This window comes from Mustelus asterias, chromosome 3 (genome assembly GCF_964213995.1).
Source record: "Mustelus asterias chromosome 3, sMusAst1.hap1.1, whole genome shotgun sequence".
In the NCBI taxonomy this organism is placed as follows: Eukaryota; Metazoa; Chordata; class Chondrichthyes; order Carcharhiniformes; family Triakidae; genus Mustelus; species Mustelus asterias.
The window spans coordinates 2,872,701-2,890,457 of record NC_135803.1 but is presented as its reverse complement, the minus strand read 5'-3'; the positions used below and the strand labels follow the sequence as shown (position 1 = coordinate 2,890,457).

The window sequence follows — 17,757 nt, the reverse complement described above, 5'->3', positions numbered from 1 at the left end:
TCAGCCATGATCTTGTTGAATGGCGGGGCAGGCTCGAAGGGCCAGATGGCCTACTCCTGCTCCTATTTCTTATGTTCTTATGTCATTCAACCATGGCTGATATGCTCCTCATCCCAAACAGTCCACAGTTGTAGTTTGATATCAGAGTAGAATCACAGAATTGTTATGATGTAGGAGGAGGCCATTCGATCCATCGTACGGGCACTGGCTCTCTAAATGAGCATTATTTTCTCCTGCCTTTTTACCATTACCCTGAACCAAAACAATTACCCTCTTGAATGCTTTGATTGATCCTGCCTCCAACACACTCTAAGGCAGTGCATTCCAGACTTTTTCCCTTACTCCTACTCTGCCGATGAACTTACTATTCTCTATTCTAGTGCTCTCTGTCTCTTCCGGTATATGTTCGCCTTGGTATAACTCTCAGATATTCTCTCCTGGCTCCCACATTCCTGCTGAGTTAGTTTAAAACCTCCCAAACAGCAATAGCAAAACGCCCTGAAAGGAACTCGGTCTCAATTCTGTTCAGGTGCAACCCGTCCGGCATATACAGGGACCATCATAGAATCCCTACAGTACAGGAGGCGGCCATTTGGCCCATTGAGTCTGCACGGGCAACAATCCCATCCGCACCCTATCCCCGTAACCCCATGTATTTATACTGCTAAACCCCCTGACACTAAAGGTCAATTTAGCATGGCCAATCAACCTAACCCGTACATCTTTAGACTGTGGGAGGAAACCCATACAGACACGGGGAGAACGTGCAAACTCCACACAGACAGTGACCCGAACCAGGAATTGAACTCGGGTCCCTGGCGCTGTGAGGCAGCAGTGCTAACCACTGTGCCACCATGCTGCCCATTACCCCAGAGCCAGTCCCAGCACCCAGAAATCTAAAGCCCTCCCTCTTGCACCATCTTTCCAGCCATGCATTCATCCATATTATCCCCCTATTTCTGTATTCTGGGCGAAATCCGGAGATGACTACTTTTGAGGTCCTGCTTGCTAATTTTCTATCTAGCCCCCTAAATTCTGATCGCAGGACTATAGCCATCTTCCTACCTAAGTCATTGGAAGCGACGTGGACCACGGCCTCTGGCTGTTCACCCACCCTCAGAATAATGTCTTGCAGATGCTTCATGACATCCTTGACCCTGGCACCAGGGAGGCACCATAACCATTCTGCAGTCACACCTACCGCCATGGAAATGCCAGTCTGTTCCCCTAACTAACGAATCCCCTATCACTGTTGCTCTTCCTTTCTTCTTCCCATCCTGCCACACACCAGAAGTTCAGCCCCCAGGGCTGGGACTGCAGCTGAGTGGAAGGAGCACTGTGAGTTGCAGCAAACGATGGGTGTCACAGAGTGTTATGAAACTCAGCTGGTAAAGTCTGTTTCTATAAACCCAATCCCAATCTATAAGGAGCCTGTGTGACTTACTCCCTGTTTTCCAGGGTAACGATGATGAGGATGGGCCGCCTGTTCATTCCTCCGACACAGCTGCTGTTACACATGAAGTTATACAGGATTGTGGTGAATTCGGTGCCAACCTGGTTTAAAAAATGGTGAATAAAAGGGAACATTAAACTGACGTTCTTATGGATAAGGATGCATCACATAAAGAATCTGCTGATACTGAGGCTATTTCACGTTGTAGCTCCACTGGCTATCACATAGTTTAGGGTAGGTGACTTGCTAACATGACTGTGAACACTTGTTCACATCAATTCAAACTTTTATGAACAGGGCAAAAATGGGTGATAGCGAATCAGTTGCTGATAACACCTCAGCGATTTTCTGTTCCATTAAAGACCATCTGGGCAGTGACAGGAGTGTGGGAACCAGGAGAGAATATTTAAGAGTTATACCAAGGTGAACAAAATACTATAAGGGGCAGATAACACTAGAAAAGTGAATGGTAAGTTAATAGGCAGAGTAGGAGTAAGGGGGGGAAGTCTAAATCAGGGTTATATTGCATATATGTGAATGCATGGAGTATATGACATACAACGAGAATTACAAGTGCAGATTGCCATGTGGAATTTTGAAGTTTTGATGAATACAGAGACCTGGTTGAAGGAATGATAAGACTGAGTGTTAAATATTCTTGGGTACAGGATCTTAAGAAAAGATTCGAAGGAGGAATCTCATGGGGCGGCACGGTAGCACAGTGGTTAGCACTGCTGCTTCACAGCTCCAGGGACCTGGGTTCGATTCCCGGCTTGGGTCACTGTGTGGAGCTTGCACGTTCTCCTTGTGTCTGCGTGGGTTTCCTCCCACAGTCCAAAGATATGCAGGTTAGGTTGATTGGCCATGCTAAAAATTGCCCTTAGTGTCTTGGGATGCATAGGTTAGAGGGATTAGTGGGTAAATGTGTAGGGATGTGGGGGTAGGGATGCGATGGGTTGAATGGCCTCTTTCTGTGCTGTAGGGTTTCTATGATTTCTATGAGGAGGGGTAGTGGTAGTGGCTAGGGACAGCATTGCAGTGTTGGAGAAACAGTTATGTCTCTGAGGGTTCAAAGACAGAATCTATTTGACTAGAGCGCTAACGAACATAAAGGGTGCAATTACATTGCTCAGGCTGAATTAGCCACTGGAAGACTATAAACAAACCCTCAATCTGTCCAACTAAAATGTCAAAACTCACCCTCATTGTGAGAGTAACGGTGTGAGGAGCACAATCCAAGATTCAGTGACATAAACCGCCTCTGAGCAGCAGCTGACTATTGTTTGCTCACATGCATGTTTGCTCATTCAGATTGATCAGCAGCAGAGGGGTCTTACCTGTGGTGGTTCGTAGGGCACCATGACACTCTGCCTCCCAGTGATCGGGTCCTCAACATACTGGGCGTGGCTGCTTCCCTCTACTCGGATTAGATGGCTGGGTGGGGCCACCTGACCTGCAGGAGCAATGTTCCAGTTAAAAGGGAACAATTTTTCATTTACAATATCAAAGACAATCTCATTCCCTCCATTACTCACCTGCTACATCAGTAAATTAGAAACCTGCCTGAGATGTACGTGATAGTGAGAGACTTATTACAGAGAAATATTGCTGTAAATTAAACTTTCTTTCTTTTAAAGCAGCATGCCATACAACAGCATCTGCAGAGCAGTGTGATGACCTGCAACCCTGCACTCATCTCGTACTTACTATGACTAGTGTTATCTCAGTACTGAGATAACTGAGTAGTGTTTCTCAGTACTCAGCAAAAATATATTCCAGTGAAAAAGAAGGAATGTAAGAAAAGGGATAACCAGCCATGGATAACTGAGGAAATAAAGGAGAGTATTAAATTAAAAACCGATGCATACAGAGTGGCCAAAATTAGTGGGGAACTAGAAAATTGGGAAGGCTTTAAAAAACAACAAAGAACTACTAAGAAAGCACTAAAGAAAGGAAAGATAGATTATGAAAGTAAACTAGCACAAAATATAAAAACTGATAGTAAAAGTTTTTACAAATATATAAAACGGAAAAGAGTGGCTAAAGTAAATGTTGGTCCCTTAGAAGACAAGAAGGGGGATTTAATAATGGGAAACAAGGAAATGGCCGAGGCCTTAAACATGTTTTTTGTGTCGGTCTTCACAGTGGAGGACACAAATAGCTTACCAATAATTGACGGTCATGGGACTGTAGGGGGTGAGGACCTTAAAATGATCGCTATTACTAAAGAGGTTGTGCTGGGTAGGCTAATGGGACTAAAGGTAGACAAATCCCCAGGTCCGGATGGAATGCATCCCAGGGTACGAAAAGAAACGGCAGAAGTAATAGCAGATGCATTAGTTGTAATTTATCAAAATTCACTGGACTCTGGGGAGGTGCCAGCTGATTGGAAAACAGCTAATGTAACGCCACTGTTTAAAAAAGGAGGCAGACAAAAGGCGGGTAACTACAGGCCGGTTAGCTTAACGTCCGTAGTTGGGAAAATGCTGGAATCTATCATTAAAGAAGAAATAGCAGGACACCTGGAAAAGAATGGTTCAATCAAGCAGACGCAGCATGGATTCATGAAGGGAAAGTTATGTTTGACTAATTTAGTGGAATTTTTTGAGGATATAGCGAGTGCGGTTGACAGAGAGGAACCGGTGGATGTATTGTATTTAGATTTCCAGAAGGCATTCGATAAGGTGCCTCACAAAAGGTTGCTGCAGAAGATAAAGGTACACGGAGTTGGGGGTAAAGTGTTGGCGTGGATTGAGGATTGGCTATCTAACAGGAAGCAGAGAGTCGGAATAAATGGGTGCTTTTCCGGTTGGCAATCAGTGACTAGTGGCGTGCCGCAGGGATTGGTGCTGGGGAAAGCGAATTGCGTGGAGGACACAGAGAGTCTGCAGAGAGATTTGGATAGGCTAAGTGAGTGGGCAAGGATCTGGCAGATGGAGTATAACGTTGGTAAGTGTGAGGTTATCCACTTTGGAAGGAATAATAGTAAAATGGACTATTATTTAAACGGTGAAAAATTACAACATGCTACTGTGCAGAGGGACCTGGGGGTCCTTGTGCATGAATCACAAAAACTCAGTCTGCAGGTGCAGCAGGTAATTAAGAAGGCAAATGGAATGTTGGCCTTTATCGCGAGAGGGATGGAGTATAAAAGCAGGGAGGTCATGCTGCAACTGTACAGGGTACTGGTGAGGCCGCACCTAGAGTACTGTGTACAATTTTGGTCCCCTTATTTAAGAAATGATATATTAGCTTTGGAGGGGGTACAGAGAAGGTTCACCAGGTTGATTCCGGAGATGAGGGGGTTTCGCTTATGAGGAGAGATTGAGTAGATTGAGTAATGTACGCATTGGAGTTTAGAAGGTTGGGGGGAGATCTTATAGAGACATATAAGATAATGAAGGGGCTAGGCAGGGTAGAAGCAGCGAGGTTATTTCCACTTACAATGGAAACAAGAACTAGCCTCAAAATACGGGGGAGTCAATTTAGAACAGAGTTGAGGAGGAATCTTTGGAATTCCCTGCCAATGAAGCAGTAGAGGCTACCTCGTTAAATGTGTTTAAGTCACAGATAGATAGATTTTTAACCATTAAGGGTTATGGGGAGTGGGTGGGTAAGTGGAACTGAACCCACTATTAGATCAGCCATGATCTTATTGAATGGCGGAGCAGGCTTGAGGGGCTAGATGGCCTACTCCTGCTCCTATTTCTTATGTTCTTATGTATATGCATATCAGGCTGCAGTTCACTACACTACCTGTTGCTGATACATGGCACAATGCTGGTTGCAGTATCTCAGGCAGCAAAATATTCTCTAAATAAGCTGAGCCTATTTGAAATACAATCTCTGACTCCGCCCAATATAAGGAAGCTGATAAAGCCGCCAGCGCACAGTTACAGCGGCTGATACCGGCTGCATCCACTATACGGTTAACAACCTGCCAATCACTCTGAACCACTGGATCTGTCCTCAGCACATTCTTTAAATATAGTCTGAAATGTGGTAAACTGGGGAATGCTGAAGGAAGTGCTCGGCAGTTACAGATCAAACCTGACAACAATTACATTAAGGAAACATATTTAAGGAGTTAATGACTAGATTTAACTGGAATATGATGCCCGGGTGTTTTCAGCTTTCCGCACCATCCTATGATTACACTTCCTCAATTGATTTTAAATGGGTAGGGAAATGGCAAACTCTGACCAATATTATGATCTAAACATTCACCACACTGTTAATGAAAATGTTATACAGTATGTGACTGCACACAGAAGTTAGGTAAAGGAGAATAGTGATTTGGTCACACAGAAATTGAATATTGCTGAAAAAGGCCCAATGTTGTCAAAACTTTTCATCTTGCACTCATCAGGACAATCCACAAGAATTCCAAATGTAAAAGAAACAACAGTGTCCCCTTTATATCGGGTATTGTCATGATCTTTTGTGTCAGTGTGTTTTAAGCACAGGGAACTGAAGAGCCCTTGTATCATTCAGTCATCATGTGACTCAAGTCATGTGATGTTGCAGCTGAAGAACATTCAACTAAGTGTGAAACGTTTGGCCCACCAAACCCCTGCCTCTCTCCCACCAAACCCCTGCCTCTCTCCCACCAAACCCCTGCCTCTCTCCCACCAAACCCCTGCCTCTCTCCCACCAAACCCCTGCCTCTCTCCCACCAAAAGCCCTGCCCCTTCAAGGAGCTGATAGTTAAAGAAGCAGGTCTGCTTTACCATCATTGAACTCTCGACTGAGCTCATGGTTTGGGCATCGTTTCACCACTTCAGTGACATGCTCTGCCTTCTTGTACACAGGCATGGCCCGGATCACAGCTCCCTGTGGTGGTTGTGTCATCACTTTGATCTGGATGGGACAAGTCTTGGCAATCTGACAGTACAATTTCTTCAGCTCTGGAGAATACTGAAGGAGGTAACAGAAACAGAGTATTGAGTTAAGCAGTGACATATCAACAGTTTTTGATTCTCTCATCATTATATTTATTTGAGCAAATTGTTTTAATTTGGCACAAATGTGAAGAATATTATTACGGATTAGATTTGATTTATTATTGTCACATGTATGAGTATACAGTGAAAAGTATTGTTTCTTGCGCGCTATACAGACAAAGCACACCATTCATAGAGAAGGAAAAGAGAGTGTGCAAAATGTAGTGTTACAGTCATAGCTAGGGTGTGGAGAAAGATCAACTTAATGCAAGGTCGGTCCATTCAAAAGTCTGATGGCAGCAGGAAAGAAGCTGTTCTTGAGTCAGTTGGTACGTGTCCTCAGACTTTTGTATCTTTTTCCCGATGGAAGGTGGTGGAAGAGAGAATGTCCGGGGTTCATGGGGTCCTTAATTATGCTGGCTGCTTTTCCGAGGCAGCGGGAAGTGTAGGCAGTGTCAATAGATGGGAGGATGATTTGCGTGATGGACTGGGCTTCATTCACAACCTTTTGTAGTTCCTTGTGGTCTTGGGCAGAGCAGGAGCCAGACCAAGCTGTGATACAATGAGAAAGAATGCTTTCTATGGTGCATCTGTAAACGTTGGTGAGAGTTGTAGCGGACATGCCAAATTTCCTTAATCTCCTGAGAAAGTAGAAGCTGTGATAGGCTTTCTTAACTATAATGTTGGCATGGAGGGACCAGGACAGGTTGTTCGTGATCTGGACACCTAAAAGCTTGAAGCTCTCGACCCTTTCTACTTCATCTCCATTGATGTAGACAGGGGCATGTTCTCCTCTACGCTTTCTGAAGTCGATGACGATCTCCTTCGTTTTGTTGACATTGAGGGAGAGATTACCTGATATCTGCGAATACCCCTGCCAGCTGGTCTGCGAAGGATCTGAGTGCTCGTCTGGGTACCCATCCGGGCCAGTCACTTTCCGTGGGTTGACCTTCAAGAAGGCTGCTCTGACGTCTGCAATGGTGACCTCAGATACAGGTTTGTCCGAGGCTTCCGGGGTGGGGGGCTGTGCGTGCTCTCGCTGACCTAAATTAAGGGGCGGCGGGGGGGTGATTTGCAGGACCGATAGGTACACAAGTAGAAAATCCTGACCTGAGAGGTCAAGACTACATACAAGGTTCAATTAAAAACAGTTTTCATTAAAAATGCCAGGTCGGCATTCAGCCTGATTACATTCCTGAGTAACCAAGTAATGTGAAACATGGAAGCTCTTAATTTGAAGACAAGATCATCCTAATATTTAAAAATACAAATATCCCACTCAACCCTATAATATTTATTAATAAATACACAGATACTGAATGGCAACACCTCACTCGGCTCAATGTAACACTGATTCTACGTAATTGAGTACATTCCAGAGAGGAAACCTTGAACCTATTAAGCACTCCTATCCATCGAGTACCTATGTTGACAGGAACCTATTTACCTCCTCTCTGAAAGCCATTAGTTATCTTGTTTCACTGCCTGTAATCTGTATTTATATTCCTCAGTTTCACCTCATGATTTTTTGCTGGTTCCTAACCTTTCACGGTGTCTGAGCAGATGGATATAATCCTGCTTACTGGCATTCTCTCACTTGTGCAGTGAGATGCTGATGTTGTGCACAGGACCCACCTGGGCCAGCAGAGGGAACTTTCACCTCACAAATAAAGCCACAGGCATTGGTTTCCTCTGGGCTGAAAGGATCTGCAAAACTTTCGGCTAACACGAACATAAACCATTTAAAATGAAAATTATACACTTATTGGCTAGTGAAGTTCAATAAGTGTTAGAAAGTCAATAAACTCTGCCAAAATTGTTCACATTTGCAAATATTTTTCCCGAGTGTTGGATTCCGAGGAAAAGTCGAGGGTTTTGGTCAGTGCTGATGACTGGAGGGCTCCAAACACCAGTTGGTGCATCACACTGAGCAGGGAGATACCAGGGTCCACCTCAGGGTTTTGAGGTACCATAGTGCCCTAGAGTTGAGAAACTGCTGGGGTTCCCACTGCTAATTGCTGCTTATTCTCTGAGCCCTGCTAGACTGTTGGTGTGGGTGCAGGTTAGGGGCAGCTACAAATTCACCTTCTGAGTTTGAGTGTACAGAACAGAACTGAAAGACACACTTATACCTGAACAATGGCCACTTAGATGAGATGAAGCATTCTACAAGTCAGCACCTCAGGAAAGTAGAGAACATTTATTAAAAACAAAGTGTGCACGCAGTTGGGGAAAAGTAGATCTCTGACTGTTTGAATACAATATACATTAAAAGGCAAGATAAGAGTCAATGATAAACCCAGAAGAGAGCATGACCCCTGTCACAGTAAATCTGCCTTTACCTCAACAAACAGGTGAGCAATATCGTGCAATCAGTCCATGCCTTCAGGTCCTGTTTAGCTGATAAAAGTTCTTACAAAGTAGCATTAAGTGGAACAGCCTCCAGTGTCACTACACACGCACAGGCTCTGCACATCTTCAGCCTTTTCATCTAGCTCGTACTTTAAGTCGGCTATAGAAATAAACAGGTGAGATTTCACCGAGGTTTAACAGGGTAGCATTCTCATGAACAGCTTGCTGTAAATTCAAAACTGACAACCCTCCATGTGCCCCACTGGACAAGACAGAGGACACAATACCAGTCACTTTCAACTCATGGTTGAATGCAGTGGTAGGAATTGGCAGAAAGAATGCAGAGAGACAATATAAAATAAAAGATACAATTCTAAAGAGATTGCAGGAATAGTAGGATCTGAGTGTATTTATACATAAATCTGGCAGGGCAGTTTCAGAGTGCATTTAATAAAGCCATACAGCATACTGGGCTTTATATATAGGTGCATAGAGTACAAAAACAAGAAAGTTATGTTAAACCTGTATTAAATAGAGACTTAATAGAGGTTTATAAATAGAGACCTGTATTATAGAGACCTGTATTAAATAGAGACTTAATAGAGGTTTATAAAATGATGAAGGGGATAGATAGAGTGAACGTTCAAAGACTATTTCCTCGGGTGGATGGAGCTATTACAAGGGGGCATAACTATAGGGTTCGTGGTGGAAGATATAGAAAGGATATCAGAGGTAGGTTCTTTACGCAGAGAGTGGTTGGGGTGTGGAATGGACTGCCTGCAGTGATAGTGGAGTCAGACACTTTAGGAACATTTAAGCGGTTATTGGATAGGCACATGGAGCACACCAGGATGATAGGGAGTGGGATAGCTTGATCTTGGTTTCAGATAAAGCTCGGCACAACATCGTGGGCCGAAGGGCCTGTTCTGTGCTGTACTGTTCTATGTTCTATGTTCTAAATGCTGGTTCAGTCTCAATTGGAGTATTGTGTCCAGTTCTGAATGTCACATTTTGGGAAGGATGTGAAGTTATTGGAGAAGGTGCAGAAAGGATTCAATGAAAATCTAGGCTGTCACTCCACTGTGGGAGTGCTGCACTGTTGGAGGTGCTCCTTTTGGATGAGATGTTAAATCAACCCTGTTCTGTTTCCTAAGGTGAGAGTAAAAGATCACATGAAACTATCTGAAAGAAGAGCAGTGGATTTAGAGGCAGTTTCCCCTGCAATAGATAATCACAAAAGCAGAGTATCCAGTCATTATGACCTTGCTGTGCAGAAATTGGATGCACATTTCTGATATTACAACAGTGATTACAAGTCACAAATTACTTCATTGACTGTAATGCAGTTTGAGGCAAACTGAGGCTGTGAAAGGCGCTACATAAATGCAGGCACGACTCTTCCTTTTCTTGCTCACACTTGTGTCAAACTCTTGATTTTATTTGCCGATTAGTGTAGTTGGGTTGTTTTGATTATCTCTCTCCACTCACAATTTTCTTTTTCTCATTAAAGTTTTAAACATTAATTTTAACTTTAGTACTCCACATTTACCTCCCCTGCCCCACCCCAAAACCCTGCTTGGCTTTGGAAAATGCACTCCTTGCAAGTTTGCCCTTTGCGCATGTGTATGTGTGCCAACTCCTGTCAGCTAACACCTGTCTTCTTTCGCAATATGCCGCCAGTCAAGGTGTGTCTCTTAAAAAAATCCTGGACAATTGTGCTGATGTTGGATCAGACGCCCTCGAAGTATTTAGCTCCTTTACACTGAACTCCCAGCTGCTGCCAGCTGTCAGTCTCTCGATAAATTACTTCAAAGCTGCAACACTCTCTGACACTCCCAGGTGCTGACATCAGACAGGTGGGTCTTGGACACGGCTAACTTGTCAGTATCCACGCGACAGGATATGTCCATTAAACCAACCACAAAAGAATTAATGCAGATGCCACAGTAATTCTCTAAACCCGCAGGGCAAGAATTGTTAAACACTGGTAATACTGCACTCCCAAACAGCTGCACACAGCAAACCGATCCCACTTACACAGAGTCTGCAGCAAGGAAAACAAAGTTACAGAGGCTGCTAATCAGATTAGAGTGTCTCACTTTATCTCTTTCACTGGCCAAGGATCTGAGCTTTGTAGGACAGAACTAACTCAGGATTCAGATTTTTGAAACATTTGCCAAATGATCCAATGTTTAGTTGTGTCCTAATGTACAGAATCTTTCGGAATAGGATTCACTTCTGTTTTATCCTGGAGAGTCTATGTGGCTCACATCGAATTGCTAAGACTTTCAATCCCAATTTATTTCAGAATATACATCAGGTTTCATCATCTTTGAGTGAAAACATAAGTCAGACAGCAGAAACTGTCAAATGAGTTAGATCACTGATGAAAGCAGACTGCAGAGGCCAGTCTGATGTCTACTTTCCAGCCAAATTATGCTGGAATCCACCTTTAGGAATAAATCAATGTGAAAAGACTTATCCTGCTTAAAGACACAAACACATTGAAACACACACAGCCTGTGCTCATTTCCTTCACTGTGTCTGCAACAATGCAAAGCAGTAGGAAGCCCAGCTGGAGTGCAGCTAGGCTTCATACTCAGATACACAAACAGATACATTCCCAGCTTATTTCTCACAGGGGTGCTTGACTGTCCAGCGTAAAGTTTTCCACCATTGGAGGAGGGATGGTGAGTGTGTGTGTTTTGGAGGGGGGAAGGGGGGAAATAGAAGATTAAAGTGTGAGCCTTGCATTATACTACTCAAAGTCAATTTTTCAAAATTGCGTTCCCATTTTTAAACACCAGCTTTATGTTTGTGGTGTTTTATTCTGGCACTGATGACGAGGATAATGTCAGCAAGTCACAGAATTGGCTTCAAACATTGAGTAAAGATGTGCAGGGGCATTGCCGCACTTTGCTTTTGGGTGCAGCGATTTGTATCACATTGTGCCGTTGGGGTGGGGATGTGGGATCGCACTGTGCTATTGGAGCTGGGGATGTGGGATCGCACTGTGCCGTTGGGGTGGGGATGTGGGATCGCACTGTGCCGTTGGGGTGGGGATGTGGGATCGCACTGTGCCGTTGAGGTGGGGATGTGGGATCGCACTGTGCTATTGGAGCCGGGGATGTGGGATCGCACTGTGCCGTTGGGGTGGGGATGTGGGATCGCACTGTGCTATTGGAGCCGGGGATGTGGGATCGCACTGTGCCGTTAGGGTGGGATCGCACTGTGCTATTGGAGCCGGGGATGTGGGATCGCACTGTGCCGTTGGGGTGGGGGTGTGGGATCGCACTGTGCTATTGGAGACGGGGATGTGGGATCGCACTGTGCCGTTGGGGTGGGGATGTGGGATCGCACTGTGCTACTGGAGCCGGAGAGGTGGGATCGCACTGTGCCGTTGGGGTGGGGATGTGGGAACGCAGCCGGAGAGGTGGGATCGCACTGTGCCGTTGGGGTGGGGATGTGGGATTGCACTGTGCTATTGGAGCGGGGGATGTGGGATCGCACTGTGCTATTGGAGCCGGGCATGTGGGATCGCACTGTGCCGTTGGAGCCGGGGATGTGGGATCGCACTGTGCTATTGGAGCGGGGGATGTGGGATTGCACTGTGCTATTGGAGCCGGGGATGTGGGATCGCACTGTGCCGTTGGAGCCGGGGATGTGGGATCGCACTGTGCCGTTGGAGCCGGGGATGTGGGATCGCACTGTGCTATTGGAGCCGGGGATGTGGGATCGCACTGTGCTATTGGAGCCGGGCAGGTGGGATCACACTGTGCTGTTGGAGCCGGGGATGTGGGATCGCACTGTGCCATTGGAGCCGGGGATGTGGGATCGCACTGTGCCGTTGGAGCCGGGGATGTGGGATCGCACTGTGCTATTGGAGCCGGGGATGTGGGATCGCACTGTGCCGTTGGAGCCGGGGATGTGGGATCGCACTGTGCCGTTGGAGCCGGGGATGTGGGATCGCACTGTGCTATTGGAGCCGGGGATGTGGGATCGCACTGTGCCGTTGGAGCCGGGGATGTGGGATCGCACTGTGCTATTGGAGCCGGGGATGTGGGATCGCACTGTGTTGTTGGGCGCGGGAACAGGGGGGAAAAAATAATCACATTGTTCTGCTGGGTGCAGGAATGGAGTGGGGGGGGGGGGGGGGGGGGGGGAGATGCGAGTGATGGGGGGGCGGGGGGGGGAGGGTGGGGGGAGATGGGAATTGCACTGTGCCACTGGGTGCAGGAATGGGATCGCGCTGTGCCACTGGGTGCAGGAATGGGATCGCGCTGTGCCACTGGGTGCTGGAATGGGATCGCGCTGTGCCACTGGGTGCAGGAATGGGATCGCACTGTGCCACTGGGTGCAGGAATGGGATTGCGCTGTGCCACTGGGTGCAGGAATGGGATTGCACTGTGCCACTGGGTGTAGGAATGGGGATTGCACTGTGCCACTGGGTGCAGGAATGGGATTGCACTGTGCCACTGGGTGTAGGAATGGGGATCGCGCTGTGCCACTGGGTGTAGGAATGGGGATTGCGCTGTGCCACTGGGTGTAGGAATGGGATTGCGCTGTGCCACTGGGTGCAGGAATGGGATTGCACTGTGCCACTGGGTGCAGGAATGGGATTGCGCTGTGCCACTGGGTGCAGGAATGGGATTGCACTGTGCCACTGGGTGTAGGAATGGGGATTGCACTGTGCCACTGGGTGCAGGAATGGGATTGCACTGTGCCACTGGGTGTAGGAACGGGGATCGCGCTGTGCCACTGGGTGTAGGAATGGGGATTGCACTGTGCCACTGGGTGCAGGAATGGGATCGCACTGTGCCACTGGGTGCAGGAACAAGAATCATACTGTGTGTGGCATTTGGTGCAAGATTGCAACGTGCCATTGGATGCATGGACGTGGAATCATACTGTGCCACTGGGTGTATTTAGGAAGAAGAAATAATGGAAGATATGGCAACAATCATGTGTCATTTTAATCTACATACAGACTGGAAAAATCAGATGGGCAAAGGCAGCGGAGACGAGGAATTCATAGGATGTTTTGAGGTAGTTTTTTTCGAATAGCACGTTCTGAGTCAACCACAGGGCAGTATTGTCCAACAAGATAGGATTAATTAGTTTATAGTGAAGGCACGCCAAGTGATCATGGTCTGACTGAGTTTGTGGGAGGGAAAAATGGGTCTAAGTCTAGCATTTTAGAACATAGAAAAGCTACAGCACAAACAGGTCCTTCGGCCCACAAGTTGCGCCGAACATGTCCCTACCTACTTGGCTTACCTATAACCCTCTATCTTACTAACTTCCATGAACTCATCCAAAAGTCTCTTAAAAGACTCCATCGAATCTGCCTCCACCACCACTACCGGCAGCCGATTCCACGCACCCACCACCCTCTGAGTGAAAAACTTACCCCTAACATCTCCTCTGTACCTACTCCCCAGTACCCTAAACCGGTGACCTCTTGTGGCAACCATTTCAGCCTGGGTAAAAGCCTCTGAGAATCCACTCTATCAATACCCCTCAACATCTTATACACCTCTATCAGATCACCCCTCATCCTTCGCCTCTCCAAGGAGAAAAGACCTAGCTCTCTCAACCTATCCTCATAAGGCATGCCACCTAATCCAGGCAACATCCTTGTAAATCTCCTCTGCACCCTTTCTATGACTTCTTTGCAACAATGCAAAGCAGTAGGAAGCCCAGCTGGAGTGCTTCCTGTAATGAGGCGACCAGAACTGGGCACAGTACTCCAGGTGGGGTCTGACCAGGGTCCTATACAGCTGCAGCATTATCTCCCGATTTCTAAACTCAATTCCTCTATTGATGAAGGCCAGTATTCCATACGCCTTCTTAACCACAGCCTCCACCTGTGACGCTGCTTTGAGCGTCCCATGAACCCAGACCCCAAGATCCTTCTGATCTTCCACACTGCCAAGCGTCTTACCCTTAATATTATATTCTTTCATCCTATTCGACCTGCCAAAATGAACCACCACACACTTATCTGGGTTGAAGTCCATCTGCCACTTCTCCACCCAGTCTTGCATCTTATCTATGTCTCGTTGCAACTGCTGACATCCCTCTACACTATCCACAACCCCACCAACCTTTGTGTCATCAGCAAACTTGCCAACCCACCCTTCCACTTCCTCATCCAGGTCATTTATAAAAATCACAAGAGCAAGGGTCCCTGAGGCACTCCACTGGTGACCGACCTCCATGCTGAAAAAGACCCATCTACAACCACTCTTTGCCTTCTGTGGCAAGCCAGTTCTGAATCCACAAAGCAATGTCCCCTTGTATCCCATGCCCCTTCACTTTCTCAATGAGCCTTTCATGGGGCACCTTATCAAACGCCTTGCTGAAATCCATATAAACTACATCTACCACTCTTCCCTCGTCTGTGTGTCTAGTTACATCTTCAAAAAATTCAATTAGGCTCGTAAGGCATGATCTGCCTTGGACAAAGCCGTGCTGGCTATTTCTGATCATACTATTCCTCTCCAGATGTTCATAAATCCTGCCTCTCAGGATCTTCTCCATCAACTTACCAACCACTGAGGTTAGACTCACCGGTCTATAATTTCCCAGGCTCTCTCTTCTCCCTTTCTTGAATAACGGAACCACATCCGCAATCCTCCGGAACCTCTCCCGCCTCCATTGATGATGCAAAGATCATTGCCAGAGGCTCAGCAATCTCTTCCCTCGCCTCCCACAGTAACCTGGGGTACATCCCATCCGGTCCCGGTGATTTATCTAACTTGATGCTTTTCAAAAGCTCCAACACATCCTCTTTCCTAATGTCCACATGCTCAATCTTCTCAGTCCACTGCAAGTCTGCACTGCAGCTATCAAGATCCTTTTCCACTGTGAATACTGAAGCAAAGTATTCATTGAGTACCGCTGCTATTTCTACCGGTTCTATACAGACTTTCCCACCGTCACATTTGATAGGTCCTACTCCTTCACATCTTATCCTCTTGCTCTTAACATACTTGTAGAGTGCCTTGGGGTTTTCCTTTATCCTGTCTGCCAAGGCCTTCTCATGACCCCTTCTTGCTCTTCTAATTTCCCTCTTCAGTTCCTTCCGACGAGTCGTATACTCTTCTAGATTTCTAACATTACCTAGCTCCCTGAACCTTTTGTAGTCTTTTCTTTTCTTCTTGACTAAATTCGTTACAGCTTTCGTGCACCATGGTTCCTGTGACCTACCATCACTCCCCTGTCTCATTGGAACGTTGCTGTGTAGAGCTCCAGACAAATTTTCCTTGAAAATTTGCCACATTTCTTCTGTACATTTCCCTGAGAAAACCTCCTTCCAATTTATGCCTCTAATTTCCTGCCTAATTGCCTCATAATTGCCCTTACTCCAAATCAACACTTTCCTAGCTTGACTGATCCTATCTCTCTCCAATGCTAATGTAAAGGAGATAGAGTTATGATCACCACCCCTAAAATGATCTCCCACTGAGAGATCTGACACCTGCCCAGGTTCATTCCCTAATACCAAATCAAGTACAGCCTCTCCTCTTGTAGGCTTATCCACATACTGTGTCAGGAAGCCCTCCTGAACACACCTAACAAACTCCTCCCCATCTAAACCCCTTACTCTAGGGATATTCCAATCGATATTTGGGAAATTAAAATCTCCCATCATGACCACTCTGTTATTATCACATCTCTCCAGGATCTGCTTCCCAATCTGCTCCTCCACATCCCTGCTACTATTGGGCGGCCTATAGAAAACACCCAGTAAAGTTATTTTAAACTTAAATAAGGGCAATTATGAGGGGTATGAAAGCATAGCTAGCTAAAGTGAATTGGGTAAGGTTCATCTTTGGTTAATTAGTTCAAGAGATAGAGGTGCAGTGGCAGGCAAATAAGGGGATATTTCAAAATGCACAGAACAGATACATTCCAACGAGAAAGCAAAGTTTCAAGGGGAGGACCAACCCTCTGTGGTCAACTAAAAAAGTTAAAAATCATATGAAAGCTAAAGCAATAGCATATCTTTAAAGAAAGATGGGTACAGATCAGAAGATTGGACAGAATATAAAAAAGAAGCAAAGTGTGACTAAAAGATTATAAGGACTCTGTCTATACTTCCCTCTGCCTCGGCAAAGCAGCCAGCATAATTAAGGACCCCACGCACCCCAGACATTCTCTCTTCCACCTTCTTCCGTCTGGAAAAAGATACAAAAGTCTGAGGTCACGTACCAACCGACCCAAGAACAGCTTCTTCCCTGCTGCTGTCAGACTTTTGAATGGACTTACCTTGCATTAAGTTGATCTTTCTCTCCACCCTAGCTATGACTGTAACACTACATTCTGCATTCTCTCCTTTCCTTCTCTATGAATGGTATGCTTTGTCTTTATAGCGTGCAAGAAACAATACTTTTCACTGTATGTTAATACAATAAATCAAATTAAATCAAAATCAAGAAGCAAGGAAAAAATACCGTACGCAAAAAGGCTAGCTAGAAATATAAAGATAAGAGTTTCTATCAATATTTTAAAAAGGAAAGAGTTAACAAAATGAGTGCTACGCTCCTAGTTGGTGCTACGCCCCTAGTTGGTGCTACGCCCCTAGTTGGTGCTACGCCCCTAGTTGGTGCTACGCCCCTAGTTGGTGCTACGCTCCTAGTTGGTGCTACGCCCCTAGTTGGTGCTACGCCCCTAGTTGGTGCTACGCTCCTAGTTGGTGCTACGTCCCTAGTTGGTGCTACGCCCCTAGTTGGTGCTACGCCCCTAGTTGGTGCTACGCCCCTAGTTGGTGCTACGCCCCTAGTTGGTGCTACGCTCCTAGTTGGTGCTACGCCCCTAGTTGGTGCTACGCCCCTAGTTGGTGCTACGCCCCTAGTTGGTGCTACGCTCCTAGTTGGTGCTACGCTCCTAGTTGGTGTTACTATTTGATGAGAAGGTCCCAGAATAGAACTCTGGCTCAAAGGACCACGGCTGGAATTTTGCGGCTGTTCACACCCCATGTTTACTTTTTCCATTGCAAATTCT

General features: G+C 46.1%; 1 protein-coding gene across 2 annotated transcripts in view; it reads right to left on the bottom strand.

The window, feature by feature from the left end:
• Window positions 1-17,757, bottom strand: part of tp63 (tumor protein p63) — a 108,558-nt gene that overhangs the window by 32,355 nt on the left and 58,446 nt on the right. For both annotated transcript variants that reach the window (XM_078204295.1, XM_078204293.1), the window contains exons 3-5: window positions 6,184-6,370; window positions 2,791-2,906; window positions 1,445-1,554 (exon numbers count right to left, since the gene is read on the bottom strand). In XM_078204295.1, the coding sequence (XP_078060421.1) occupies window positions 1,445-1,554; window positions 2,791-2,906; window positions 6,184-6,370 (413 nt within the window). The remainder of the gene's footprint in view (window positions 1-1,444; window positions 1,555-2,790; window positions 2,907-6,183; window positions 6,371-17,757) is intronic.